General features: G+C 53.5%; 8 protein-coding genes across 8 annotated transcripts; 3 read left to right on the top strand and 5 right to left on the bottom strand.

The window, feature by feature from the left end:
* Positions 1 to 672: 672 nt before the first annotated feature.
* On the bottom strand, positions 673 to 2,201 carry J4E87_000678 (uncharacterized protein; the record flags this gene model as incomplete). Its single annotated transcript, XM_049372332.1, has 3 exons — positions 673 to 1,732; positions 1,956 to 2,065; positions 2,193 to 2,201. The coding sequence occupies 3 exons, from the start codon at positions 2,199 to 2,201 to the stop codon at positions 673 to 675; spliced, it is 1,179 nt and encodes a 392-aa protein (XP_049238466.1).
* Positions 2,202 to 2,297: 96 nt separating this feature from the next.
* Positions 2,298 to 3,261, bottom strand: J4E87_000677 (uncharacterized protein; the record flags this gene model as incomplete). Its single annotated transcript, XM_049372331.1, has 2 exons — positions 2,298 to 3,153; positions 3,209 to 3,261. The coding sequence occupies 2 exons, from the start codon at positions 3,259 to 3,261 to the stop codon at positions 2,298 to 2,300; spliced, it is 909 nt and encodes a 302-aa protein (XP_049238465.1).
* Positions 3,262 to 3,740: 479 nt separating this feature from the next.
* On the bottom strand, positions 3,741 to 4,964 carry J4E87_000676 (uncharacterized protein; the record flags this gene model as incomplete). The annotated part of the gene is made up of 3 exons (XM_049372330.1): positions 3,741 to 4,584; positions 4,640 to 4,837; positions 4,891 to 4,964. 3 exons carry the CDS (start codon positions 4,962 to 4,964, stop codon positions 3,741 to 3,743), a joined length of 1,116 nt encoding a protein of 371 aa, XP_049238464.1.
* Positions 4,965 to 5,515: 551 nt separating this feature from the next.
* On the top strand, positions 5,516 to 6,846 carry J4E87_000675 (uncharacterized protein; the record flags this gene model as incomplete). Its single annotated transcript, XM_049372329.1, has 3 exons — positions 5,516 to 5,698; positions 5,750 to 6,047; positions 6,101 to 6,846. The coding sequence occupies 3 exons, from the start codon at positions 5,516 to 5,518 to the stop codon at positions 6,844 to 6,846; spliced, it is 1,227 nt and encodes a 408-aa protein (XP_049238463.1).
* A 299-nt stretch (positions 6,847 to 7,145) lies between these two features.
* Positions 7,146 to 7,565, bottom strand: J4E87_000674 (uncharacterized protein; the record flags this gene model as incomplete). The annotated part of the gene is made up of 1 exon (XM_049372328.1): positions 7,146 to 7,565. The coding sequence occupies one exon, from the start codon at positions 7,563 to 7,565 to the stop codon at positions 7,146 to 7,148; it is 420 nt and encodes a 139-aa protein (XP_049238462.1).
* A 274-nt stretch (positions 7,566 to 7,839) lies between these two features.
* On the bottom strand, positions 7,840 to 11,123 carry J4E87_000673 (uncharacterized protein; the record flags this gene model as incomplete). The annotated part of the gene is made up of 3 exons (XM_049372327.1): positions 7,840 to 8,574; positions 8,623 to 10,730; positions 10,784 to 11,123. The coding sequence occupies 3 exons, from the start codon at positions 11,121 to 11,123 to the stop codon at positions 7,840 to 7,842; spliced, it is 3,183 nt and encodes a 1,060-aa protein (XP_049238461.1).
* A 980-nt stretch (positions 11,124 to 12,103) lies between these two features.
* Positions 12,104 to 13,152, top strand: J4E87_000672 (uncharacterized protein; the record flags this gene model as incomplete). The annotated part of the gene is made up of 3 exons (XM_049372326.1): positions 12,104 to 12,108; positions 12,161 to 12,450; positions 12,500 to 13,152. The coding sequence occupies 3 exons, from the start codon at positions 12,104 to 12,106 to the stop codon at positions 13,150 to 13,152; spliced, it is 948 nt and encodes a 315-aa protein (XP_049238460.1).
* Positions 13,153 to 14,098: 946 nt separating this feature from the next.
* J4E87_000671 (uncharacterized protein) lies at positions 14,099 to 15,420 on the top strand (the record flags this gene model as incomplete). Its single annotated transcript, XM_049372325.1, has 2 exons — positions 14,099 to 14,120; positions 14,243 to 15,420. 2 exons carry the CDS (start codon positions 14,099 to 14,101, stop codon positions 15,418 to 15,420), a joined length of 1,200 nt encoding a protein of 399 aa, XP_049238459.1.
* Positions 15,421 to 22,065: the final 6,645 nt, after the last annotated feature.

Here is a 22,065-nt window from a genome sequence, read left to right as displayed (position 1 = left end):
GGGAAAATCGCCGAGCGAGGAAGCAATGCGTCCATAAACAACGATAGAGTACGCCTTTGGCTCGATAGGGTCTGGCCTTGGTCCGGGCTGGTCATTGAGATGGAACTCGAATGCGCCCACGAAAAACCTTTGAAGGACCTCAGCTTCGAATTTTCAGCCTCAAAATGTCGTTTAGGTCTGTGGCTTAATGCTCTTCTCAAAGAAGCATCGGCAACGCGCCGCATCGTGTGTATCAGGCTAGCGCTAAGAGCGGGAGGTAGAATCCGGGGTTAGTCCAGGGGATCGGCTGCAGCCCAGACCGAGGTCGAGGCTAGAGATGTAGACCACGGACACAAAGACGAACCTAGATAGAGTGCTGAAGTTTCTAGCTTAATGAATCTGTATTTGCGGGATGCGGAGTCGCCGATGAAGCTTCGTTGTTCTCCGGCTTGCGCAGGAGTCGAGCATTACGAAGGAACTCGTTTTGATCTTGACGCCCATGCCCCACGCCAGATTTAGGTGTTGATACAAACGAACTTCTTCATAAACTCGCGTGCCATGTACTAGGACGATGCAGGTGAAGATCGCTTGATCGGAAAAGACGAGGCGAAGTAAGAAAGGAACAAATAACGCTGAATTCTCCAAACTGGGTATCGAACCACCAAAACTCACCCCTTCACACTTCACACCCCCTCAGAACACCGCCACAGCATTAGGCAAACTCCCCACACCCCCAGGCACATCCACCGGTTTACTAACCACCAAAAACTCCCACCTCCCCCTCTCCTTGCACATTCCCACCAACCCCTCCAGATCCCACAGCTCGCCAATCGGCATCCCCCACATACTCAACATACACGCATGCAGACTGCCCTCGAAGCTTTCCGGCGGCCAAACCTCGAAATTCGCATTATCGGTCGCAGCAGCCGCGAAGTAGTTGTCGTAAAGAAAGTCTTTCATGGCGTCGTCGGCGGCGAGACCGGCGTAGAAATGCTGGTCGTGGGGGAGGGTGCTGCGGGAGGACTTTTGAGACGGGGAGAGGGAAGTGTAGGTGGAGAGCCAGCCGGTGCGGATGAGGAGGATGTCGCCAGTTTGGAAGGATGTGCCTTGGGATTGAGCACATGCACGCAAGTCGTCTGCTGTAATGCCGTGGTTGGTAAAGGTGTCGTATCCCTTCCCCGTTTTCTGAGACCAGGAGTATACGTCAAGGAGGACGCCGCGGCCAATGATACCCTTTTTGGCCCACGCGTCGATACCGAGTTTACGGGAGCGCTCAGGTGCTGCGTCGCCGTCTTCGCCGTCTTCGTCGTCGTCGTCTACGTCCGCCATGATTTCATCTGAGAGAACGCCGTTGTAGTGGCATTCATATTTTGGATGTGCAAAGTGGCGGAAACCGTCCCATTGAGAACTGCTTTGCGTGTTGAATGCTACTTCGTCGTCGAAAGCGCCTGGGGCGATGGTTTTGATGCGGTGTTTTAGGCCTTTTCGTCCGAAGAAGGCTGGGCTGGGGACGTTCAAGGGGAGGTCTAGTGAGACTGATTCTCCTGTTTTGACATTTTCTTGTGTCGCTTTTACTATTCGCTCCGGGGTGAGGAGATTCAGGCGTCCGAGTTCATCGTGGCCGCCCCAGAACCAGGCGTTGTCTTTTGGGGTGCCGGCGATGTGTGGTAGGGCTGAGCGTTTGGGGAAGGTTGATGCGTTGCCGTTGGGATTTAGCCTCATTATAGATGGACGATTGGTAGCGAAATAAGTTCTTGGGGGCGGTGTTCTTGTGTTAGGGATTGCTTCAGATGGACATAGTCGTTTTTGAGATGGCGGTCAATGTATTACGAGTGACGTCAAGTAATCGTCGTGCATGCATGTTCGCGTGTCCCCGCGCCCCACCCAACTCTTTAACTATATTCAGCTTTTGATAAAAGCTCGAAGGAAATGGTGTAGAGACCGCGAGGAAGTGAAGACGATTAAAGTGTATACACCTCGATTGGATATCCGACGTGCATTCCGTCCCGCCAACTACCAGACCAGCCGAATGCGCATCAGTCGTTTCGCGCACGCTCATTCCGTAGACGACTTCTTGTGTCGCGTGCTATCGAAACAGTGTATTTGCTTCGTCTTCTCTGTCAGCGCCGCTTGGGCCGGTCTTGCCGGTGAACGACCCGTATATGCATAGCTGGTTTCATGACCTATCGCCTGCAGAAGCCAGGAAGCCAGACTTTAGCCATGGTCGGCTTTGATGGTCACCCAACTCTTCCACGCGGCACTCTCATCTCCAGTACCGTCTCTCCTCACGTCTCCCACTACCACATTTCCACCCTGCCCTACGTCGCCTTACAAATCTTCTTATGCCCCTTCCAATCCACCTTCTGACACTCCTGCGAACAATACCTCGCCTTTTTACACTTGCCACAAGCCGAGAAGACCTTGCCATCCTTCGGGCTCCTCCCGCAGTTAGTGCAATCCCCCTCTTTCCTCGGTCCCCTTCCTTTCTTGAGAACCGCAGCCATAGCCGGCACCTTCATGTTCATCATCTCGACCAACGTCTTGATACTCATACCATCCGTGTCCTTGCTGTCGACATCACCGCCATGCTCCACGTACCACTTGAGCATCTGCACGTTCTTGCTCGTGTCGCCGTGGATGTCGGCTTGGGCGATCTCTGAACCTGGGGTAGCACCGAAGCGGTTCTTCGTGTTGACGGAACCGCCAGCGTCGAAGAGGATCTGCGCGAATTCGAGTTGCACGTAGGGTTTTGTGGATATGGCCCAGAAGAGGGCGGTGCTGCCCACGACGTCCTTGCCATCGACTGGCACTTTGAGATCATTGGCTAGATACTTCACGACGCCCAGTAATTCTTGCTTCTTGTTTGGCATCATGTGCAGCGCTGGCAAGAGTACATTGTAGATGGGTGTTTTCGTGGGGCCCCATCGTTTGGCGAAGAGATCCTTCCTGAGCGTCTCGCGAGCTTCCTCGGTGCCCCCGAGCTGTTTGATCATCATCTCCACGTAGTTTTGTAGTGCGTCGAATTCTTGATTGAAGATAGCGAGGAGGGTCTGGCCGACTGGGTCCTTGAGGTCACGACTGGGCACCGTGGGGTTGTTGTGGCTCCAGCCGCGAAGTTCCATGCCGTCCATGCCAGCGAGCTGGTCATCGGAATTGATCATGTCTTCCACCGTACTTGACACTGCACATTAGCAACTCATTGGAGCTTCAAAGGTGTTGCGCTGAATACCGGCTTGACCGCCCTTGCATGTTCTGCAACATTTGCATGAACTGAGCCGACATGTTGTATGTTGTTCAATTGGTAGACTGGAGTAAAGTTCGTGTGGGTGCAGTCGTGTGAGAGTGATGTTGAATGGCAGGATGTTGGGACGGAGGGGTGACGGCGTGGCCCTTTCGCGCTTGGAGCTATCGATAGCACACGCGACTTCACGTGTTTCATCAACAACGCGCAGTGGCGGCTGGTCTAACAGCTGAAGCATTTGGAGCGTCTTGTCTGCACCCGGGTCACTACTTCTCAAAGGCGATCAAGTTAGGGCACCAATTTTGACATAGGTATATATTGGGTAACGATGAAGCGTAGCAGCTCCAATGAAACAGACATTCCGATAAACGCCGGTCTCGAACTCCGCATCCAGATGCAAAGTGTGTCCAGCTCGCCAGGGTGGAAGGTATCGTATATCCAAACGCCAATGAACATACAGGTATCACCAGATTCACGTCCTCAGACCCAGTCACATTCCGTGTTCTATCCCAACAAGTGTCTACTTCTTCAATGCGGCGTCGTAAAGGCTGACAAGTATGCCAACCAGCGAGCCAATTTGTAGCCCATAGTATCCTCCCGGGACATTGTTTCCTACGCGCGCGACCGCGTACTCGGAGAAGGGACCCCAGGCACTTGGTGCAAATGCCATGTTGACAGTTTCCCGGTAGGCATTGTACGACAGGACTGCCCGCGCAATGTTGAAGATGAGCGGGTCAGCGGGGTATTGGCGCTCGGAAGACTTGCGCGAAGTGTTTGATCGAAGGGTCAAGTTGAAGAAGTATGAGAACATCAGCGGTAGCACCCAGCTCGTCAGCGACCAGAGGGTAGCTGGTGCCCACCACTCGGCTGAGAGCAGCGCCCAAAAGTTTGGTCCTCGAACGTCTTGGCTGCTCGTGTATGAGCCCAAGGCGGCGGGTGTAGCGAATAACGGAGTGGTGTCGAGCGTGTTGTACTGTAGTCCTACAGCTTCGACAAGCAGGATGATGGTTTGAATGGTAGCGACCGAGCTTGCGTTTTCGCGAACAAATTCCTTCAGCTCATCGATCCTAGTCCTGTCCCACAGCTCGACAGCCTTGGTCTGGACCACTTGGAAGGACTGGTCGGCGACCTCAGCGAGTTGGGCAGGCGATGCGGGAATGTCCACTTGATTGTACAGCTCGGAAACGCGACGAGAGACGGCCTTGGGTTCGGCTTGAGCGACCACCTCGGAAACGCGACGGGACACGGCCTTGGGTTCGGCTTCAGCGACCATCTCGGAAACACGTCGAGAGACGGATCTCGGCTTTGGTGTGCGCGCGACAACGCTACGGATTTCTGGTGTAATGATGGGGGTGGACTCTGGACTGCGCGTCTGTTAGCCTCAGCGCGTCGCGCGTCGCGTATCCAAATTTGACATACGAAGGGTCCTTGTTAAGAGTTCGGCGGCGCGTCGTCTTCGTGATGAAGGGCTCTGGCGAAGACTTTTCGCGCTTTACTGGCGACCCATTGCGTCCATAGTAGTCGCTAAACTCGGGGAGTTTGGCAAAGGTGCTCTCATTGGAGTTGAGATGGCTCTCGAGCAGGTCCACGAGATCATCTTTCAAGAGGCCATCTGCACTGCAAACGACTTGTTAGTATCGCATACACGCGCAGGATCAATTATAGCCTACTCGGGAAGTCTAGCCTTCTGCGCAAGGTCGATCAAGTCAGCTTTGCGCTTCCTTTGAAGCCAAGAGTGGGACATGGTGAGTGGTATAGATCAGGTCGCGTAAAGCTTGCGATCAAAATGAATCAAGAATGCAAGCCGAAAAAGCGTCGTGGGCGAAAAAGGTGGGGGCGGTGTGGTGTTGATCGGATGCAGAGAGACTCTGAATGTAAACACGATGGCTGGGGCTCACGTGGGTCATCTGGGCGCTAACTGTTGCAGGGCTTAGCCTACAGAATACATTGATCTGCACCTGGGCAGCAACACCACGCTGTCTCTGAGCAAGATGCGTTGTCTGCAGTCGTTTTGGTGGCATTCGCGTAGGTATAGCTGAGGTAGTCTTAACTGCATCAAGCCGTCGTCTGGTCCCCGTGCTTCTGATAGCTGATAGCCAGGGCTTGCAGGGATGTGGCTGCGCAGCTCCGGTCTTGGCCGAAATTTTCCAGACGCAACATCATCGCACGGCCGCAGCGGCAGCAACGTCACTCTTTGAAGATACCCTTGCACATATCAAACTTCTCTATACTCGTCTTTCTTCACTACAACACCCACCAATCCACTCCCAGTGCATCGCTGCCATCGAAGCGCTCATGGTACTTGCCCGCGTGGCCAACTTCTTCACGAACGGAGACTCTACCACCAACCTGACCGACGGTAGCCGGAGACATGGCCCAAGCACAACACACGCAGTGGAACTGCCCATGGAGGATACCAAGCGGGCAGCAATGGAGGACGAGGTAGACGAGGAAGCAGCGCGGCCGCCATACCTACATGTGAGGATGCCTAGTCTGCAGAGATGAGGGATGCCAATTGATCACAAACAGGCAATGCTGGCAGGAGGAATAGGAGGCACCACAGGCGACATGTTGATGCATTCGCTGGATACGGTCAAGACGCGACAACAGGGCGACCCGCACATGCCGCCCAAGTACACATCCATGGGCAACACATACTACACCATATGGCGGCAAGAGGGCTTCCGGAAAGGATTGTACGGAGGAGTGAAGCCAGCGTTTCTTGGCTCATTCTCGGGCACTGTGTGCTTCTTTGGAGCATACGAGTGGACCAAGCGGACCATGATTGACTATGGGGTTGCGCCCTCGGTCGCATACTTCTCAGCCGGTACACCTCCCTACAGATCAATACCGTCCCGCCATGTACTGACAAACTTCTAGGTCTGCTCGCTGATCTCGCTGCTGCCCCCGCATACGTCCCCTCTGAAGTCCTCAAGACTCGCCTCCAATTACAAGGCCGCTACAACAACCCCTACTTCAATTCAGGCTACAACTACCGCGGGACCATCGATGCCGCGCGAACAATAGCCAGGGTGGAAGGCTACAGCGCCCTCTTCCACGGCTACAAGGCCACTCTCTGGCGCGACCTCCCCTTCTCAGCACTACAGTTTGCCTTTTACGAAGAGGAGCGGGACTGGGCCAAGAAGTACATGGGCTCAAACAACATCGGACTGCCGCTAGAAATCGCAACCGCAGCGACCGCAGGCGGCATGGCAGGCGTCATAACAACCCCTCTCGACGTAGTCAAGACACGCATCCAGACGCAACATAACGGCCCGTCTCCCACCTCTCCACCCCCACCCAAAGCACCACTCTCGCCCGCCGCGGCCTCGAAACACTCGACCCCCTCGCAAACAACCAAGACGAAATCGACGCAAAGTAGACCCATATCCACTTCATCTCCTTCCACGACACTAAAGGCTCACGGCGCCGCTACTCTCGACACATCTTCCGTCATGACCGGCCTAAGGATAATATACAAAACAGAAGGAATAGCGGGGTGGTTCAGAGGCGTGGGTCCGCGCGCCGTCTGGACAAGTGTGCAATCAGGGACCATGTTGGTACTGTACCAAACGCTACTAAGGTATTTCGAGCAACATCCGCTGTCTGGCGGCGGAGATGTGTAAACGTATTTGTACGATTTGTAAGAATAAAGGAAGGAAGGGGGAAGAGAACAGCATGACTGCGAACACGGATATGGAGGTTTATAGATAAGATGCATTCAGCGGCGTTTACTTGTAGATATATGTGTCGCTGTGAGCATAGCGCCACTTTGAAGCGATATAGAATTGTGCTTTACCAAGACATTTACACTCACAGATACCCAGACTCTTCATGCAATGACCCTGCGCCCTCCCCTTCCGCAAAAGGCATTGTTCGATCGATAACTTCATTCAACATCCCCCCGCTACATCGCACATATCCATCACATCCGTTCCTTCTCTGACATCGCTCTAGCCTCCTCCTCCTCCCTCTCCTCCTTCCTCCTCCTCTCATCCTCCCTCTCCCTCCTCTCATCCTCCCTCTCCCTCCTCATATCCTCCCTCTCCCTCCTCTTATCCTCCTTCTCCCTCCTATCCAGCTCCTTGTCTCTCCTCTCCGCCTTCTCCACCTGCCACCTCACAAACCCAACGAGGTTAGGATAAGTTACATGCCTCGGCCAATTGCGTCGCAGCACGCTTGTTGCATCCTCGAGCTGCGCAAGTTGTTCTTCAGAGAATGTGGCGACGAGGTCGTCCCACGCGGATGGTTGTATTGAAGGGTCGTGGCGCGCGCGGAAGAAGAGGTCGAGGGCGGCTTCGACGGCGTCGTGGGGTGGGGCTGTGGGTGTGGTGTTGGGTGGCATGTTGGAGTGTGTGCGGTGTATGAATGCTTGGATGTTACGTGCTTGGGCGGGATTCGGAAAGGAGTGTAAGAAGCATCGTCAAGGAAGTGGCACGGAAAGGCAGATTTTATACTTGCGTGCATTCAAGTTCGTCGATTCAATGCCGGACTTCAAGATCAAATACGTGAACGCATTACACGCACGCACAGCTTCCGTAATGTTATCAACAATCTTGAACATATCCCTATCACATACCAATCTCCCTCCCCCCTTAGATCCAACCCCAACACCCATCCTACCTCCCCCTCCTCTCCTCTCCTTCCCCACCAGCACCCGCACCACCCGCAAGCGTCCCCCTCTTAACCCTCCTAAAGCAAGCAAACTGCACCTTAGTCCCCTCCCTCAACCTCTTCAAGCTCACCCTCAAGCTGCCCAGTTCCTCCTGCAGCCTCACTCTCGCCGCATTATCCGTCTTCTGATCCAGCACCTGGTAGATATCCGTCTGGATCTGCGACGCCTTCTCTGTGGTGTACGAAGCGAGCGTCTGTGCCATGAACTCCACGTCGAGGGTCGCTTGCATGAGTTGCGGGAGGGAGATAGTGGGGAGGTTGGCGGATTGGAAGGTCGTTATGAGGGAGGTTGTTGTGGCTTCGAATAGGGAGCGCAGGATGCGCGGGGTTAGGGGTGCGGATGTGGTTGACGACTCGGTGTGCACGATTACGAGGTCCAGGAGGACGGTGAAGACGTAGGGGCTTGGGTCGCGGTCTGCGACGCTTTTGCGGTTGTCGGGGGGAGGTGCCCAGGTGGGGCTGAAGATGCCGGATTCGATTGTTGAGTGGATTTTTGTGGCGTGCGGTTTTGTGTAGGAGCGGAAGAGTTGGGCGTCGAGTTGGGAGAGGACGTCGCGGATGCGGTTTGTTTCGTCGGTTAGTTGGACGCTGAAGAGGGTTTCGAAGAGGGTGAGGAGTGCGGGGGTTATTTCAGACTGGAAGGCGGACATGTTGGCGAGGGTTAGGAGGAGGCGGATGGACTGATGTTTATTAGCAGAGGGTGTGAGGTCAGGGTCGGTATAGCTTACCTTTTTGTTGGCGTCGACCCTGCCCCAGTCGTTGCCATTCTGATCATCTTGCTCGTCGATGGTCAGATCATCACTCTTGATCTCAAATTCAGCACCCAAAGCTTGTCTGCCTCGCTCTGCGCATTCAACCATCCCGCTAAGCGTCCTGTACAAGCTGGTGACGAACTGACTCCTAACCATCTGCAGCAGCTTATTGCTCGGTGGTACAACAACGTCCACTCTCGTCTTGCTTGATGCCTCGACGTAAAGGATCTTTTGCAGGTTGTTAAGCAGAAAGCTCTGTACCGCGAGGAAACGCTGAGGCAGGTTGGTTGTATCTTTGCGATCGACATGACGAGTCCAGTCTTCCAACACTTTCAACTTCTCAGCATCCGTGTTCCAAGCTGCACATACAGCTTGGATGCAGCGCTCGCGCACACCGCCAAGGAGCAAGCGCAGTGTTTCGTCAATGCGTCCGCTACCTCCTGACTCAGGAACTTGAAGCGATGCCAGTTCGTTGGCTGCGGTACCAATCAAAACGAGCATCTTGGACAGATAGTGAGATCCCGAAAGCGCATTCGCATTCGGCGGCCAGAAAGCATACTTCTCCCATGATTCTCCGCGACTAGGAGATGGTGGCGGTGCTTTGGCAGGATCGAATCTAGACCTCGACGCTGACATGGGACTCAACGCTGCGCTCAGTGGCGTTCCTGGCGTGGTCGGTGTCGGACTCATTGGAAGTGGCGACATGAGCATGGACACATCCTCGATTGGAGGATCCGAAAAGAACGAGAACAGATGGTCTCGTAGGATGCTGATGAGTTCGGTCGTACCTCTTTCCAGCTCAGCTTTGTTCTCGCTACTCAGACGGTGGTGGACAGACGACTGGTTGTGATGGACTGTTGGAAGGTTTCGCTGAGCGCGACCTGAGAGGAACGACTGGACAATCTCCCAGTATTCAACTAGCTCAGCAAGTAATCCGGATTTGTTTGAGAGTAGGGTCGTCATAGAGGCATACACGTGTTCCCAGAACTCCGTCACTTTCGGGGTGTCAAGCTTCGAAGGCTCAGCGCTGACGTTGCTGCTAGTAGGGACTGATCGCAGATGCTTTTGCAGCATGCGCATGCTTGGCTTCTCGCCGTTCGCCAGATGACGACGAAGGATCTCGATCTCAACAAGCGAGTGTTGGCACTTGGAGTTGAGCTGGAATTTAAGGTGTTCGTAGCGTGAGAGCAACCACACCCAAATCGGGTTCTCCTCTACACCCAGCTCGAGCATGATTGAGATGATGCTCAGATACTCGTCCGACTTGGTGTCTTCGGTTCCAGTCTGTAGGTGCGTGAAGTGTGCCGCGGTCAGACGCTTCCATGATTCGCGCTTGAACCGCTCGATCTGCCGCTCGACGTCTGACCACATTCTAGCCGTCACAATGACTTGATGTATCTCGGCATCGGTCAGCGGCCTCTGATTAGACGTCGCCTGTTCTACAATGTATCGAGCTTCGTCTGCGTATTTCCTCGCGCGCTTGTATTCTTCGGTGATTGTCTCGTGGTCCTTCCGGCGTATGGCATCTTGAATGGCTGATCCTACTTCGAACAACCCTCGGTGATGTTCCACAGACTCCATGATGGACTTCAATGTCTCTTCCCGCTCGCGCCCGTTTAGCGCTGGGCCCCAGACTTCTTCCGCCTTGACAGCGACTTCGGTCAGCGGGACCTTGATGCCATGAACACCGTATTCACTCTCCTTGACAAGCGCATTTTTTCTCTTCTCCGCAGGCACCGCGTCGACCATGCCTGGTGTCAGAGATGCGCTTGTCTTTCGGCCAGAGAAGCTCGATCGAGCCCTGGGTCTGCCGGTGCCAGGTTGTAGGTCCTTGTTGGGCGCTTCCACCTGCTCCTTCCCTTGGTCCCGCATCTCATTGTATACACGGTCGATTGTAGCTTTGGCGCCTACGAAACGATCGAAGTTGGATTCGACAAGGACCTTGAGCGAAGCAGACTTCTTCTCGATTGAGCGGGAAAGGAAGTCAAGACCGGCGAGGAGGGAGTCGGTGGAGGCTTCATTGTGCACTTGCGAGAGGAAGAGGGAGGGCGAGAAGGTGGTGGAGCTCAAGAGGAAGCGATTGCCTGTGTGTCCATTAGACAGGCGTTGTGTTTATTGCTATATGACTGGGACGTACGCAGCTTGATGTCATCCTCAACCTGAATGTTCTTCGCCCGCAGCACCTGCACTACACTGGGGTACATGCCCAATGGGTCCTGTTCATCCTTCTGGACCAATGTCTCCACGCCATCTTTCGAGCGCTCTGCTCCCGGAACCTGCCGCGAGAATCTTGCACTGGGCTCTAACACAGAGTATCGTGATTTGGACCGCCGTATCGATTGTTTCGTGGCTTTGGGTATGGGCTCGTCGAACGTATCCTCTTCGTCGGCTTCGTCCTTCTCCTGCGGCCAGGTTGCGGGGTATAGTGTCGTGAGATTGTACTTGTTCAGAATCTCGGTTTCTATAGAGGAACTCATCGCAGCTGTCGGAAGCTCTGTCCGATCACGATCTCTAGGAATGTGGTGGTGCGACCTCGGAATACTGCGTGTCGCAAGTGGCAGCTTGCTGAGACGCGGTTGCGAACGCCAATCAGGCGCGCGGAGGTCTTGGCGGAAGGTGGGCCAGCAGCTACACCGAGCTTGACCTGCATCTCCCAACATCACGAACGACGTTTTTGACTGCGATTAGAGCCTGACCATCACATCAACCCGCCATGTATCATTGTTTGTCGTCGTCAATGTTCATTAGTAGCCCTAGGCATAAGATCTGGTGTAGCCATGCAGCCATCACAGTCCACCGCTCATCATCGTATGGTGATCCATCAAAGTAATGTATTCGTCACCTACCTCGGTGGAATTGTATCAGCTGTCAACTCCGCAGAACTTATTGCACGATCAAAGAATTACGGGGATTGCAAATTATCTTCGCCAGTATGATCTCGGTTCACTCTCACCCGCAGTGGAGAGGTTGAGTATCTTCGCCCAGATTACCTTGCCGTAATCTCGTCTCCTCTCACCGTCGATGCTACAGCTCTATCCTCTTACCTTGGATGGCATCAATGAGGTATTTTACGATCGGCTTCGCGGCTTCCCACCGCTCCTTTGGATATATAAACAGGTACAGCACACCTCTCAACCTCTACAACTCCACCAACCTTGTCACTCTTCGGTTCCCACATCAAAGCATCTCCTCTATTGACACCCCTTCCTTTTCAACATCTTTATCATTGCAACTTGCTCTGTAACTTCTTTAGCCTATCATGAGCTCTTCTACCCCGACCACTCCTGTCAGTGAAGCCAGCAGTTCAGCTCCAGAGTCTCCACTTCCTCGTCGTCCACTCAAGTCTGCTCGTCCACGCCCAGTTCTCAATCCTCACAAAGTCTCGGCACCCACCCCTGACTCCAACGCTGCAAAGAGCAAGAACGACATCACCTTATCTGAGCTACATAATCCCCTTATGGTGTATGTGCATCATATATCAGTCAGTCACTTTAACACGGCTAACAACACGCAGCCACTTCCGCGACCCATCCGCGCTTGCTCGTAGCCAAGGCAAACACCGTCCAGACAAACTCTACCGTCACCATTTCGAGAATGCGGCCACTTTGTCTCTGTATGTGAACAAGATTAACCACATAAGTCACAAAGAAGTCCCAGACCTGAAGTTGCAGGATGGAAACGCGTTTCAGTCTGTCGGCACGCTCAAACCCACCAAGGACATCACCAAGGAACGTATCCACCGACATTACAAAACTCAACAGAAGCGTCGGCCTTCTGCTTACGTCTCTGCCATGCCATCAATGAGTAAGTCCCGTCTTCAAGTTGCACGATGATCAACACTGACATATACCAGAGGATGCTGAAGAGAAAATGCGCAACATGCACAAGACTCGCATTACTGCCCCGCGCCGTATGTTCCTCGCTGAAATAGATGTCTCAGATATGGTGGCTGGAATACTGAAGACTAAGATGGCAACCACGTCAGGTGAACACACCACCGATGACAGGAAGCCCCTCACGTTGTCTACTACAGATAGCTGGGTCGAAATCCCCATCTGGATCCAAGATGCGGTACCATACGAAGGATCTCCAGCCATCCGTCCGCCACGCTCGGTCGAGAGCATTCTCAACTCAGGTGGTCAGATATGGCTGTCCGTCAACGAACTTACGAAGTCCGATCTGCGGGTATGGGCTATGCAGAGTCACGAAAACGAATGGCTAGCTCTGAGCAACATCCCGGAGACATCTATCCTCAACGTCCTACCCTTCGATGGCGCTGTTCTGCACACAGGCAAGGGTTACGAGCTCGTGCGCAACCGTCGGACTGATGGTGGAGATATCTATCTTTGGAACTTTGACACCAACATGTGGGTGCACGACCCTGACCTTACGGACCCAAGCCCCTACCGTGATTCAAGGATTGGCGAAAAGCGAAAGGCCGACGGAGATGTCGATGTTGATTCAAACTCCGACGACCAGCGTACTCCTACACCCGACAGTGACTGAGTCAAGACACGTATCCCTTCTCCCTTATATTCATTGCGCAAGTTGGTATCCCAATCGAAGGATTACTGCTATCGAGCTTCGGTTCAGCCATGTCACTTCGTCTACTTCGATGAAGCGCGCTGCTACAGACGGGCCCATGAGCTATCCATTAGCGAGTTCCAGTCCACGTATTCATCATCATCAGCATTTCCTTTCTTTCTATCTTCTTTCAAAAGCCTTGTTTGCTTGTTTCATGCATCTTGGTCGAACGTTTCAGCTTGATTGCGCAAGTTATTTGGCATCACACCCATGATCGAGGTTATGCTTCGGAGCTCCACGCTTCTGATGAGGGCTTCTATCAGAGGTTTCGGAAACTACAGTCCAGACACACAATTGGTCTCCGGGGTAGATTTTGGTTGGTGACTACACATGGGTATTTGGTCTTTAGTTTCTCTCTCATTATTGCGTTGCTGCATACATACACACTCACTCTGCTCTTCCAATTGATACTTTCTGCGTGTAATCTTCAAGTTGACCCAAGCTTTTCCTGCAGTGACGTGACAACACGATGTAGGCGTGTGGACCTTGGTGATACTCAGCCCACTTTATAATGACTTCATCGAATCTACAGATATGCGCAGCTATGAGTGAATTATGCTGTTCCAGGGGCCTAGTTGTGAACTTAGTCCAACGGGTGCGGGGCGATGTGCAGCAAGATTGGCGGCAGGCGACCCCACCAAAAGCCGCCCGGAGCCCCCAGCTCCACGGGCCCTGCATGTGCGGCTGTGCAAGTGGCGAAGGACCGGACGAACCATGACTGCTCTCAGCCCTCGAACCTTCTCTCCTTACACCAATCTTCCAAGGTCAAAAGCCTCTGGATTCTCCTCCCTATTATCATTTCCCACTACACTATCAGAGAATCTATTTGAGTAGCAGGACTGCATCCGCTGCTACAAAGTCCGCAGAGATGCCTGCGCCACTGGCCAAAGGTGAGTACGGATAACTCCACTTATGCATGTTGCTGCGGTGTCCCCAGCATATCCAACGTTATTTCTCTTGTCGCGTATTCCTCTATTGTCTACTGTACTTTCCTATGCCAACCTGCTTGCAGGCACCGGCCCGCGCTTCGCATCCCCGCAAGCCAACACTCAAACCCCGCCGCACCGTCCTAACCACCCCTTCACATCAGGCCTCATAATCGCCGCGTCCGTCATCGTCGCCGCCGGTATCGCTATCTACGAGTCTCCCCAAGTGCGACAATGGGCCGATCAAACCCGCCGCAAGATCGCCATCGCGCTGCATAACCTTGGCGATGACATTCAGCCTCGACGCCCGAGCGAATCGTCCGATGACTTCGAAGCTAGGAAGCAACGGAGGGAGGAGTTGATCAGGAGGAATAGGAACGAACTGATCAGGCGGGCGAGGGAAGAGGGTATTGCTGTCGATCTGGATGAGCTGGCGAGGATCGGTGCTGAGACGGCTGAGGTGGCTGCCAGGCGGTCCAGGGCTGATCGGACGAGAAGCTTCGACGACATGGTTGGCAGCGATGGCATGCTCAGGGCCAACGCGACGGCAACTGGCACAGACAACTCGAATGGCAATCTCAAGAAGCGTGGTGCTGCTGGCTTTGCCGCCGGCTCCGCTGCCGCTGCTACCATGGCCAACCCCTTCTCCGACGACCAAGTCCTATTCGACCACGACGAAGACGAAGCGCCCTCACCCAAGCCATTCACTTACGAAGAACCCGCCGCCCGCGAAAGCTCCGCTACAATCGTAGCCGACGTCCCCTCCACACCCACCACCGGCACACTCGTCGACCTAACACCCGACCCCGAGCACTCCCTCCCCGAGATCCCATCGCCCGCGCAACCCCCCCAAGAAGACGCCGACCAAGCCGCCCAATCCTTCTACTCCTTCACCTCCTCGCAAGCAGGCGAACCCACTCCATCCCACCCCTTCTTCGACGACAACGACGCCGAGCACCTCTCCACCGGCACCCTAACCCCGCGCTCCGAGCGCTCCATGACCATGAGCGGCTCCGTCGCCTCCGCCCACGCCAACGACATCGCCATCCTCAGCATGCCCAACAGCGAACAAAACGACACAGACCACGACGCGCGTTCAGAAAGCGGGTTCACAGATGCCTTTTCCGAGGGCGGCTTCAGCGAGTTCGACGGCGATAGGCAGGGCATTATGACGCCTACGAGCTGGACGGATGTGGGTAGTGATGATGATAGTGAGTGGGGTGGTGCTGGACAGGCGGGGCACGTGAGTCAGATACATCAGTAGATGTAGGTTTCTTGGAAAGCGGAAGAAGGGGTTTCACTTGTTGGCTTCAAAATGATACTATAGGGCACGGCGTTTGTGGGTATACATCGGACTAGGGTAACCCGGCGTTTTGACTTAGATGGGAATGGGGTCATGGATCTCTAGGCAGCCATTTTCGCTATCAAATTCTTAACATATATCTTCGCTAACAACATCATTCAGTGACCAATCCTGAGCTTTCGTGCTGAACTGTTTGACAAAGCCATATTCAACACCACACATCTAACGCGTGGTAACCAACACCACACGCGCAAGCATGGCGCAACAAGAGCAGCAGGCCAAGGCTTTGGGAAAAGAGATCTCACGTTGAGGATTGTGTGTAATGCGGAGCGCAGACTGGGAATCTGGTGCAGCTCTTGCCATTCCATGGTAAGCGTATCGCTCTCAGAACATATGGTGGGACGGCCAGCTCAACAGGGTCCAGAGAGAAGCGAGCACGTGAGAGCTGCTGCCTGAACTCCTGCCTGAAATATCGAGTTTCTGTCGCTTTCTTTCTCTCTCTCCATATCTTTACACTTTCGCCTCGGCACTGCTCCTTCTTGTCCTAGACGAGTCATCTCCAGTTCATCTCTCAGATGGCGAATACTGTCGCCTCCAGCCTTTCAAATGACGTACCGAACCATGGTCATGCCGAGTGGTCTGTCGCGAAAGACTACTTCATGTATCGACGCAGCCTCGATCGCGCCATTAGAGACCGATGCTACGATTACCACAACCCCGATGACGATGGAACATGGTGCAACAACCACAACGAACCCGATCCTGAATTCGTCTTCATGCCGCCCCAAGTAAACGGCAAGATTCAGGTCAGCAACACTTTCAATTTACCCGGGCTGCCAGCAGAGCTAATTCTGAATGTCGCAGACCGCCTAGCACCAATCGACTTACTCAGCTTCCGCACAACTTGCAAGTACTTGCGAAGTCTAACGTGCACGAAGGATGCTCGATCGCGCTTACTACAACTAGATGCCAAACATCTCGACGAACACGCATGGCAGCATCGCAAGGACTGCTTCAACAGGATGGCGGAGTATGAGGACTCTAACAACGCTCTTTATAGATACACTCCACGTGGCAAGCTCCTTTGTAGCTACTGCATGGACCTTCACCCGGTTTCTTCATTCGATGCAGCTGAAACATCCACGGGTGGCATCGGGGGCACAAACCGAAGACGCTGTACAGCATCGACAGCCAAAGTGCATCTGTGTCCGCACATACAACTAAGCTTTGAAGATTTGCACCAACTCCACGAAAGCCCCGCCAATAGTCTTGCGTGCACGATTTGCGCCGCAAGCTGCACGTCAGGGACCAAGTCGACTACTTCGAGAGACTACTGCTCGCTAACTCAAAGAATGTTCCTACCTTTAGGAAGCAACCGCTACATGTGGCCAACGCCAGCCTGTCTCCCCATCAGAGGCGGCGCACTTCACTGCGACTCCTTCTCCGCCAAATCCGCGATACTGTCCACCCTCCGCAAAGTCATCCAGAATGCTAACATGTACGTCTGTCCACACGTAGACAATAAAGAAAAGGTCTGCGACATGCTTGGATCTATGATAGAAGATGCGCTTTTCCGGCGCCGCAAGGAAAAGCACAGTTTTTATGAGCCCGCTCCATACAAAACATCTGGGCATTTTTCGAGTTGTGCGAAGCCGGGCTGTATAGCTGAGGTTGTAGTGCGTTTGGAAGAGGCTGAGATTACTGTTGAGGGTTCTAGGGAGGTGAAGATCACGACGGTTAGAGCGGAGAGTTGGATGGTGAGTACGCAATCTCCAGTGGTTGATGCTCGGAAGTAGGAGATTTCTAAAGGGTTTTCAGGACTAGGCTATGCGAAATGTCGGTTCTGGTATCGAGAAGACACAGGGAAGCAACTTGGGTTGGACACACAACTATGCCCCGATGAACCGATTTACCCATCACATACAAGCATACCTAGGTACGTCCTCTTCACTTGTCCTGCTCGCTGACAAAAGATAGCAGTTAACAGATGCGTGGGTAGATGTTCTTTCTATTGCAAGCAAGCCCATGGTTCATCATCGCCATCCCACGGTACTGCGATAACCCAGAGGCGGCCTAGAGATGACAAGCCAACTACACCTCCCGCATTTCATACAACTTATACGCCAGGAGATACTCTACGAAAGAGAGAAGCATCGCACCTCTAAGAACCTCTGCTTTTGATAGGACGACCCAACCGAAGAGGTCAAATCAAACCATGGGCGTATTTGCGCACGTGATCATCCGCGCACACTGCTGCCTCGCCTCTTGTACTTATAACCAACAAACCTCAACCGAGCACCTACTATCCACCATACGGCCGTCTTCCTTTTCTCTACTCAAAGAGAAACTCCGCTCTAGCCTCAAACTTTCAGAATGGCGACAACCGGTCGCCCCAAGATCGTGTACAGTGCACCGGCACGCCCATTGGGACACAATGTCGCTGCCGCAAAAGACTACTTCATGCACCGACGCACGCATAACAATACACATGGGCCATCTCGCAGCGCATGTAGCAGGGCAGATCCTAACTTCATTCTGATGCCACTGAAAGCACCCAGCGAGACGTGTCACGCCGACAGTGCGAACCTCCTGGCGAAACTTCCCGCAGAGCTCATTCTGGACATTTTTGAGCTGCTGCCGCCCGTCGATGCACTCAGCTTTCGCACAGCATCCAAATACATCTATAATTTGTCCCTCAAAACTGTGCAGGGGACCTTCAGAGAGCTCCAAGGCGATGAAGTCCATGAATACGCATACCGACGACGCAAAGATTGCTTCAACCGGCTCGCTGAGTACGAAATGGCTAACGACGAGTCCAAACGGTATACCCCGCGTGGAAAGCTGCTGTGCGCCTACTGTCTCGACTTCCACCCATTATCGGCTTTTGGACCACGGGAAAGGGATTGCGCGGCTATCCTCGCCAGCGAACGACACTGCACAGCATCCAAGGCCACCGTCTACTTCTGCCCACACAAACAGATGGCGTTTCGAGCCTTCCTTCGGCTATTCAAAGCCTCTCGTACACCTGACCTTAGTTACTGGACAGCATGTACGCAAACATGTGAACCTTGGATCAGAGCCGATCCGATGCAGTCTTCCTTCAACTTGTTCCAGGAAATTCCTCTATACATGGCAGACCTAAAGGGCCCCTGGGGCACACAAGAGTACCCCGCACTCACACGCTGCAGGAGATGCAGCGTTGCTTGTTTCCCCGGAAGCGTCGCCTCTGCCGACATTCTCGAAGCGATCAAAGACATGGATGTATACATCTGTCCTCATACGCAGGGAAAAGAGAAAGAGAAAGTTGCACATCTCCTGGAGAACATCACAGCCGAGTCTGCCTGCCAGCGTTTCCGAGGCTGCTACTATGGCGGTGAACATACAGTCAATGACCCCAATGTCAAGCTGATGACTGGTGGGGAGACAGAGTGGCACTGCGAAGAAAGTGGATGCGGAGCAGCGTTGTACGTTGTATTAGACGGGATCAAATCGCGGGTCAATACTTACAGATACCTGAACATGACGACTGTTACATCGGAGAATTGGTTAGCGAATACTGAGTCTCCAGGACTCTGGAGACTGAGATCTCGGTTGGAATAGGTTGGCTTGCGCTGAAGGATGCGCTTGGTTGAGACTTTATCTGCTAAAGTGGCAATGCGCGAGCTTGTGGAGGGGACGTGCAATCGATGTAGCACAGAACGCTCGATCAGCGATTAGGAATACATCCCCACGAGCCCATCTATACATCACATGACTACACACTTCTTCCCGTTCCTCCCTTTCCCCTCTCCATCCACACTACTTCCCCCTTCCCGTTCCCCTTCCTTTCCCTCCCTCCCCCTCATCAAAACTTCATCACATACCTCCCTCACACCCCCCACATACTCACCCCTCAACACCCTCTCCACCTCCTCAGTCAGTCTCTCAATACCCACTACAGTCTCCAAACCGATATGTTCAATATGCCCGTGCTCAATCGGTGCGGAGATACCTTGCAGAATGGAGTTGTATCTGTTGATGTAGGGTTCAAAGGCTGGGGAGTTGCGTCGCTGGGCTATGTCGATGATGATGGAGCAACGATGGAGGGCTCTTGTCAGACGTGGATTTGTGGGCGGTAAGCTAGGCGTACTGGGCGGAGAACTCGTTGGGCTTTCGGTAGCTAGTTTTGACGCCATCATTTGTAGTATGTAGAAAAGGAGTAGGGCTGTGTCAGCGGTTTATGAGCAGGTTTTGGAAGTACTAAATCAAAACCAAAATGCCAGTAAGCTCATCACTGATGAACAACTGCGTCATCACAGCCGTCACAAGCCGTCATTCATAGCTGGTCGTAAGCTGGCAAAGTGTCTCCAGCGATGCCTGGAAGCATAACCTACCATACATCCCTTCGTCACGATACGTCACATGTCTTTGCAACACAGCGACTGAAACATACACACACTCACCATATGCCATACCCTCACATATCCTCCACCCAATCCACACATACACATCCTGCGCCTCCTCCTCCACAGCCACAAACTTGCCATCATGAAGCACCCACACATATTTCCCCGTCGAAACTCCTTACCAACAGAACACTCAGCCCTCCTTCCACCGCCAAACACACCACTCACGCTCTCCCTCCTCACACCGCCCCGCCACCCCTCCCCCGCAAACCCACAAAAGCTCCTCTTCGCCCGCTACGCACAAACAGCATACCTTGCAAACACCCTCTTGGCCGCAATGCAAGAGGTGTTCTACCGCGTTGTGCCATACCCGTTCGACAAGAAGTTGTTAAGGAGTATACATAAGTTCAAACCGCTTTTGTTAGGGGCTGTCAAGAGGTTTAGGGAGATGGAAGTGATGTATAGGAAGGCGGTGGAGATGGGAGTGGAGATTGGAAGGGGTGGGGGGTTTGAGATGAGTATGGAGAGAGGGGTGGATGAGTTGGAGGAGTTGCTGGGGAGGGCGAAGGGGGTTTTCGGTGGGGGGTTGGGGATGTAGGGAAGTAGTGATATTTTGTCATCTGGGGTGTTCTTTTCATGTGTGCTGTGAAGTAAGCATGTGAACCAAAGTCTAGTAATCTCATGACAGCCGGCTTTTCGGTTTTTGAAGAGCAGTACGCCAACGCGAGTAGGCGGGGTGTGACCATTATTGCTCGGACTCCGAACGGTGACGCCCAATGCTCCACGTTTGCCATGCAAACAACCTTCATGCCACGAAACAGTGAACAGCCCATCATTCCATACACCCAACCACCTCCACACCTCCTCTCCCCTCCTCGTCATGCCCGATATCCATCTTCGATAACACCTCTCAACCCACATACCAGCATCCCCACGCATCGCCAGCGCAACTCCAACTCCACCCACTGTTTCTTCCTACCCAGAACACCCCACCCCACTACACACACCACGCCCTTCAAAACATCATGCCAACAGACCCCCACGGGCAAGCCCACACCGGCGCCTACGGTCTCTTCGACGACCCAGACGAAATCGCACAAACAACCGCGCGCGAAGAAGCACACGAGATACACCGTCTGGAAGGCCAGATCCGGCGCCAAGAACGGCGCGACAGGCGTCTCGATCGGAAAGAGGAGAAGAAAGCTGCGAAGAGAGCTGCGGCGGGGAAAGCGGCGGGGTTGAAACCACGGTCGAAGATCGTTGGGTTACTTGGTAGAGTCTTTGGGGGTCGGGTTCCGCCTACTACCATCGGGGGCTCTGCGGTATCAGGGGAGGGGAATGCGGGTGGTGATGGCGATGGAGAGGAAGGGGTGAAGAAAGTAGAAAGAGTGAAGAGGCCGGGGTATAAGATCGTACGCCGACCGGCGACACCGGATCAGGTGTATCATGCTGAAGATGTGGATGCCAGTGTGGATAGTCCTTGGTTGAGGGAGTGTGGGATGGTTAAAGTGAAGAGTGAGGGGGCGGGGGGCTGTCATATTGTTTCTAAGACGGATATTGAGAAGAGTGAGTAGGTGATGGGGGTTGTGTGGGTTGTTAATTGAGTTTGCGATGATACCCTTGTATGTCTGGAGGAAGCAGCAGCTGCTGAGTAAGGTTCAATGTCGCTTTGGTGGGTGGTCTTTCTGGGCTTGTCAACTCTTTCAAATCTTACTTCTCATGCCTCTGTTGCTGCTCGTTGAAGCGTCAAATTGTCATCTAAGCTGCATTCGGTACGAGCCTCGCAGGACTCTTTTGAAGCTTAGCATTACGCTACTAGATGCGGGGTAAGGGCATAGTCTGCTTCAAAATAGACTGTTTCGTGCCTGCAAACCCCTCATAACAAAGTCGTTAGGTAGATTCAACGCGTGTCCATCGATTGCGATGATAGCAAAACGTGACAGCGAATAGATGGGGTTGACAGATGTCGATGGTCTGGCCACGCGCGCTAATGTTTGCTATTTGCTGTTTCGAGCAAGCGTTGGCCAGGGGATCGGCGAACTAAGCCCCTTGCAGCAAGCCGCAAGGGAAGGAATAGATGGACAGGGCTTCACCTCGACTTCTTGTTCTACACCGCTGCCGCAAACAAACAACACGCCAACCTCTCAATCGCACCCAAACCCCGTCGCACTCACCACCGCGACCCCCAAACCCGTCCCACACACAACAACGACCCCACACC

This window comes from Alternaria ethzedia, assembly GCF_023757985.1.
Source record: "Alternaria ethzedia strain BMP 0044 chromosome Unknown scaffold_1, whole genome shotgun sequence".
Taxonomy (NCBI): domain Eukaryota; kingdom Fungi; phylum Ascomycota; class Dothideomycetes; order Pleosporales; family Pleosporaceae; genus Alternaria; species Alternaria ethzedia.
This window is presented reverse-complemented; position numbering and strand designations above follow the sequence as displayed.